The sequence below is a fragment of the Octodon degus genome, unplaced genomic scaffold (genome assembly GCF_000260255.1).
Source record: "Octodon degus isolate 3935 unplaced genomic scaffold, OctDeg1.0 scaffold00438, whole genome shotgun sequence".
Taxonomy (NCBI): domain Eukaryota; kingdom Metazoa; phylum Chordata; class Mammalia; order Rodentia; family Octodontidae; genus Octodon; species Octodon degus.
In genome coordinates this window covers 136,458-143,565 of record NW_004525014.1, presented here as the reverse complement: position 1 = coordinate 143,565, position 7,108 = coordinate 136,458, and the positions used below count along the sequence as shown (strand labels likewise).

Below are 7,108 nucleotides of genomic sequence, written 5' to 3'. Positions count from 1 at the left end.
AGAAAGGTATGACACAAATAAAAGGAAAGCAAGAAGTTGAGGATTAGACAATGAAGAGAGGGCAAGGAGAAAAGCTAGGAAACATGACAGGGGCAAAGCCATACATTTATACACACGAGATGGATAAGGCAAAGATCCTGAGAAACATCAGCAGGTTTTTGAAACTAGCAGTCAATTGGTAGGATTCTCATACTAAAATATATGCTGATACCTGTGAACTAAACAACTGCACTGAATATAGCAATGTATAATAGTACGGGCATGCTTGGAATGCCTGCCATTCTGGTCTTCTAAATACATACTGCTTGTCATGTCATACCAATGACTGCCACAGTGTCTCTCAAGTAAATGATTTTTAACTAAGAAAGGGTAATAAATGAAAAGAAGAGACAAGAAAATAAAAAAATGAATGATAGGAGAAGATGAGCTCTGAATTATTGACCAGAAGGAGCTAAACCCAAAGTCTTGTGCGCAACAGGGCAATTATGAAACCCCCGTAGATTCAGCTTGGAGCATGAATAGTGTTTTATATTGAGGCAGTCTATTCCTGGATATTTAGTTAAACTAGGAAAACTGATTCCTAACACAGTTACCCTGCGTGTCACTGTCCACCCTCTGGTACCTAATCCTCTCCAGTGACTTCTCTGTTAGTGAAATGCATGAACGTCATCACCGGTTATCCCTTAAGTGTTAGGATGCAAAACCACATGGTCTTATTCGCTGGGCTGCATTACAGGCTTTTAAAAATTCATGTTTTTATTATGTAGCACATTGACCCAGTGCTGAGAACTCGAGCTTGATGTGTTAAATTATTTCAGAGATGTAACTTGCAGCGCAGGAGCTGAGTAGCGATGCAAGAAATAAACACTGGGTTAGGGGAACGGGGAGGTAGCTCAGTGGTGTAAGCACCTGTCGGGCAAGTGCTGAGTCCCATGATTGATCTCTCCTAAAGAAAAACAAACAAACACACAAATAAATTCATATACATCTTTCAGGCTATAACTACACTGATATGACTTGATGCTGATGTTAATGTTAAAGTTAAAAAAAAGAAGAAAGGATCATACAGGGAATTACAGGGATTATGGTAAACATGCATAGGTAAATGAATAACTGCGACCTAGCAAGGCTCACAAAGTGACAATAACATGAAATGATTATTTTTAGCCTTCTTACTCTTTATAAAGTAGATTGAGTAAAACACTTGTAGAAATAAAAGCATACATTTCAGAAATACGGACACTGCACTATTTTGAGACACACACTACAGGATTCCAAGGCTTGTGGTGATAACGGGCAGCATTAACAGATTGTCCTGAGAAGTTATATCCATGTTCTGATCAGAGGACATGGAGGGATTACTATATCCCTTGTGGATGTGCAAGCTGGACGTTATTATTGCAGGGAATTAGTGTGGGTCATAAAGGAGCACACCTCCAGATCTGGAATCAAATCACTGTAATCATGATTTGTAAGTCATTGTGCTAAACCCTGCTGCTACTGATCATTCTATACAAACACACATATAAATATGATGGGCTTGTTCACTACAAAGTTCTATAAAATTTAAGTTTGTAGAAACATGTTATTGACAAATATTAAAAATTTGGAAATTTTCTCACTTTATTAAAAAGCAAAGACCTTAAAATGACAGGATGTTGAATCTTAGATTTATCACTTTATTCGTTATGCAAAATCAAGTATGAACTTGACAGAAATGTGCTCCAAAATGTCTAAGACACTATTTGATAACAAAGGGCACATGGAGAGCATCAAAAAAACGGAGTTATTTTCAGAATGAGACCAAAGAATTCTCCAGTAGGGCAGTAGGAAAGGAAGAAACAAGTGGACATCTGGAACTGCTCAGCAAGAGCGTTATTTTAATTGCCCAGTGGCATCACTTTTCTGCAGATTCTAAGGACAGCGCTCTTCACCTCTCTGTTCCTGAGGCTGTAGATGAGGGGATTCAGCATGGGGACCACAATGGTGTAAAACACAGAGGCCACCTGATCTTTACCCAGGGAGTAGGACTGCTTTGGCTTGAGGTAAATAAAGATGAGAGTGCTGTAAAAGATGGTGACGCCCAGCAGGTGGGAGGCACAGGTGGAGAAGGCTTTTCTCTTGCCTGCAGTGGAATTAATTTTCAGAATAGTGTAGAAGATGGACACATAGGATGCAGATATGATGACTAGAGACAGTGAGTTGAATGCAGCACAAGTTAATATAACGAGTTCATTATCAGAAGTATCAGTGCACGATAAGGCTAAAATTGGGGAGATATCACAGAAAAAGTGACGGATGACATTAGATTTGCAGAAATGCAGCCTGCTTATGAAAATCACATTCACTGTGGAATCCACAAGACCAGGGATGTAAGAACCAGCAAGCAAAATATGGCACAGTCTCGAGGACATAAGAACTGAATAGTGTAGAGGTTTGCAGATAGCTACATAACGGTCATAGGCCATGGAGGAGAGGAGAAAGCATTCGGCAGCAGCAAACAATATAAAAAAATATAGCTGAATCAAGCAGCCCAGGTATGAGATGATCTTGGTGGAAGACACTAAGTTCTGTAAGGCTTTTGGGGTGATGACACTGGAGTAGCTGAGGTCGAGGACAGACAGGTGAGTGAGGAAAAAGTACATGGGCGTGTGCAGGTGGGGGTCCAGGCGAATGAGCAGGATCATCCCTGCGTTCCCCAGCACCGTGACCAGGTAGATGAGGAGGAAGAGCAGGAAGAGGCCCAGCTGTGTCTCTGCAGAGTCCGCCAGCCCCAGCAGAATGAAGTCAGGCTCATGAGTGGAGTTCCAGCTATCCATGGTGTCCTGAAGCACTTGTCTATTTACTAAACAATTTCCAATTTTTTTCTCACCAAAAATATTTTTGTTTATGTGAGTGCCTCAGTATTTTTCTTTTTTAGTGCACCTAAAAAGGATGAATCTATTGTAAACAAGAGGGATAAAGGATATGTATATACATGTGCTTATACATTTTCAATGTATATGTATGCTTATCATAGTAGCTTTGTGTTTGGTACATTAAAAGGTACATACTCTCTTCAGTATGAAATTCATTACAATTTTAAAACATTTTCCTCTTTTTTTGTATTTATGGTATGGTTTACTGGATCTACAGGGTCGCACTGTATGGACCAGACTCCTCGTGATCCACCTGTTAACAGCCTCCCCAGTGCTGCAATGACAGGCAGGTGCCAGTGTACCTTATCTTACTTGCCATCTCAGCATGCTCTGGAGGCAAGAATGGCAGGGCTGCCCGAGGGTGGAATACCTGGCCCTGCACCTGCCTAAGCAGGCACTTTATTCTGCTGAGCTATTTGGCTGGCCCCTAATTTGTTTTCACTATTAACACATTCATCTGTATTAGCAACTAATTTTCTCTGGGGTTTAACTGTGTCACATCAGTATTAAATTCTTTCAAAACATGGTTAGTGAGAATCGTTTACTTTTTATTTTCTTTATTTTTTCTTCTTCTTTTTTTTTTTTGTCTTTTGGAAAAAAAGTTTCACTATTGTTTCCAGACTGTCTTGACTTTGCATCTATCCTCCTGCCTCAGCCCCTGGAGGAATCACAGGCATGGGCCACCATGGTTGGCCTAAAACTGAATGTTTAAAATTCTATGATAGGGGCGGGAGAGATGGCTCAGTGGTCTAAAGCACCTATTTGGAACAAGCTTGGCAAAGCATCAGGGACCGCGGTTCGATCCCCAGCACCACATGCCAGCCAGCCCCGCCCCCTGGTGGGCTGAGCTGGCCACACACACACACCACTCTCTCTCTCTCTCTCTCTCTCTCTCTCTCTCTCTCTCTCTCTCAAATAAATAAAAAAAAATTAAAATTCTATGATAGACATTCCTTCTGGGGTGACATGGTATTTCAGTGTTGCTTTAATTCACATTTCCCGGATGGCTAGGGATGTGGAGCTTCTTTTCATATATTTATTTTGCTTCTTTAATTTTGTCCTCTGAGAAATGTGTGTTCATCTAGGATGCCCATTTCTGGATTGGGTTTTTAAACTTTAATATGCTGAGTTGTAAAAGGCACAAGTCAACAAATTCTGGCATTGCCAGTTCCTCAGATAAGTCACTACTATTACGGACTACAGAACTATATTGGAATATTTTGCTGAATTCATGCAGCTACAATATTTAAATTACAATGGAATACCTAACTCTGACAAAACTAAACAAAAAATGGGCATACATATGAAGGACCATTTTGTATCTGTATATTCAAAAGAATTTGTATAGATATACAGCTACTTTCTCTTCATTCAATGAATAGAAAGATTTGTGCTAATGATGTTTGTGCACATGATATCATGTCTGCATCTTGCACTATGAATAACCACTAAGAAGACAACAGTACGCAATGCATTAGTGATTGAAATAGTCCTACTAATCTGTTTTGAAACTGTCTCATTGCTACTTGTTTCTCAAAAAAAAATATTTAAAAAACAAAAAAAGAAAAAAAGAAACCAAATATTACCAATGATTAAGACAAAAGACTTTACAAGAAAAAAAAAAGTAAAACTATTTTGCTTTGTTTTTAATAAGCTGCTTCTTCAATTCTCTTTAGCTGAACCAGTCAAGTAACTGCACAGAGAATTAATTGTTTCCCTGAAAAGTGTTGTGTCGACCTGAGAAGAATACTCATATGTGACCCCAGATGGTTAAAGTCTGGTTTAATTTGGACCAGGGAAGAAGGGAGCTTGTGATCACCTGGACATGAAAGCCCATGCAGAAGTGCAGCTGGGAGGCAGAGATTTTGATGAAAACAAACCCTTATCTTTCTAAGAAAACATAATTTCCTACCTTTTTGAAACAGCGAATGGGCAATATGGATTTCCAGCCCTGGTACCAATGTATTTTTTAAGTTGGCCATTGAAAATCAAACTTCTTTTAAAAATTATACTTTTGGGGGCTGGTGAGATGGCTCAGTGGTCTAAAGCACCTCCTTAGAACAAGCTTAGCAAAGTACAAGGACTGTGGTTAATTCCCCAGCACCACATGCCAACCAGCCCCGCCCCCTGGTGGGCTGAGCTGGCCACACACACACACATGCACACACACATACACACACACATAAATAAATGAAATTAAAAAATAAATTATGCTTTTGGAATATGTACTTTTTTATACATGTAATTTTTTTTTTAGTGGAATCAAGGATTGAACTCAGGCCCTTGCGATTGCCAGGCAAGTGCTTATTCTACTGAGCTATCTCCCTGGCTCCCTAACGCACATGTAATTTTTAAAAAGGAATACAAATATTAATGAATGCATCATTAAAATATTAAACATGATAAAAAAAATTTCAGGAAACAAAATGACAGGAATTCAACAATGTTCATTATGTGAACATGAGTGGAATACTTTATATCCTGGACTCAACATTCCTTTTTATATAAATGCTGACATTATGTCCAGTGGGATACAAATGGTATTTTTGTACACATTTTTTATAATGGCCTTTGTATTTTATCTCATATAATCTCCTCCTGTTTTCAGAAAGATACTTACTGTGCTCCAAAGTTGCTGGAAAAATGATATTTCAAGGTATTTTGTTTAGAAATTTGTCAACCACAAAATATTCTTCAAAAGGAAACTTGACAATCAAATAGTTGCACTGAAAAATTATGGTAGATTCTTTCTTTCCATAGAGGTACTTTATTTTTAAGTCCTTCAGCTTCATTTCTTTTTTGTTCTAAAGAAAGCTGTGTTGCCCTAAAAATTCTAATCAAGTTTTTATTAAATTTAAGCTGTACCAGGAATTTTGCTCTAAAAGAACTCAAGGCAGAATTGTGAATTGAGTCCGATGAACATAACCTGATGTCAGGGCCTGGTAATTTCTGGGCACCTTATATAATGTGCACTCTGAGTACTATAGCATTTGGCCATCCTCAGGGAATAATTTACAAGGGAGAATTCTGGCTGGAATCCAAAGGGCTAAACTCAAAGCCTTAATTAAGATTCTGTCCTCTGTATAAATACTAAGAAGACAACAATATGTAATGTATCAATTATTGTAATTGTGCCCCTAACCTGTTCTGAGACTGTTTAATTGATATTTTATCTTTTTAAATAGAGTAAAATTTAAAAAACCTAACTCAGTAAACACTGAAGATGCCAAACATTAAAAAAGAGAGAGAGAGAAAGAGATCCTGTCTTTTCTCTTGGAGGCCCAACCTTTAAAACACAATCACTTTGCTTGCACTTGTGGTACTCCAAGTTCTCTTTTTTTCCCCATAATTTTTATTGAGAAACAAATAGCATTGAGACAGTTTCAAACCAAACTGGCAGAATAGTTTCACTAATTAACACATTGCATGCATTCTTCCTAATGTTTAATTGCTGTACAAGATGCAGACTTGATATAATATTTACAAACACCATTAGAACAAATCCCTGTATTCATTAAGAGAATGTAACTCTATATCTATCCTAACCACTTTGAATACACAGATCAAAATGGACATTCATCTGTATCTTCTTTTTTTGTTAAGTTCCGTCATTTAAATATTATAGGTGTGTAAACTCAGCAAAATATTCTTACAGAGTTCAGTAGTCCATAATAGTATTGGTCTTCCACTTAACTGACAATGTCAGAAATTGTTGACCTGAGTCCCCTACAGCTCAACATAACACCATGGCTTTACTTCCTATACTTTTCTGCTATATGGTTAAGACCAAGGTAAAGCAAGACCTATGCAACAAGAGTTGTAGTTTTCGGGTCTGATAAGGCCAGTGAAATCCCCAGGATTTATCCTGAGATCCTGTACCTCAGATTGTAGAACCTTTGTCAGTGTCAGCCATGTGGATGAGTCACGGCCATTGCTTGGCCAGTTTGCACTCTGTGAAAGCCTGAGAGAATGTTTTCTCTCCATGTGACTCTCCTTAGGCACACTCTACATCATCAATCACTTTCCTCTTTGGCCCCATAATCTCCTTGATCAGAAAATTTGGGACACTGCTGAGTTACGTGACATTACAGTACAAGTTCTCATATGTCCTGAGTCAATTGACCTTGGAAGGCTACAGCCAAAATGTTGGCTTTCCTTACGGCCCTCCTTTTTCTCTAATTTTGGTCTGC

The 7,108-nt window shown here is 38.5% G+C and overlaps 1 protein-coding gene across 1 annotated transcript; it reads right to left on the bottom strand.

Annotated features, from left to right (window-relative positions):
• Window positions 1-1,880: 1,880 nt before the first annotated feature.
• On the bottom strand, window positions 1,881-2,819 carry LOC101574384 (olfactory receptor 8H1-like). The gene has a single exon (XM_004648562.1). The coding sequence runs from the start codon at window positions 2,817-2,819 to the stop codon at window positions 1,881-1,883; it is 939 nt and encodes a 312-aa protein (XP_004648619.1).
• Window positions 2,820-7,108: the final 4,289 nt, after the last annotated feature.

Coding starts and splice junctions, on each gene's coding strand:
- LOC101574384 (XM_004648562.1), bottom strand. CDS start 2,819: ATGGATAGCTGGAACTCCACTCATGAGCCTGACTTCATTCTGCTGGGG.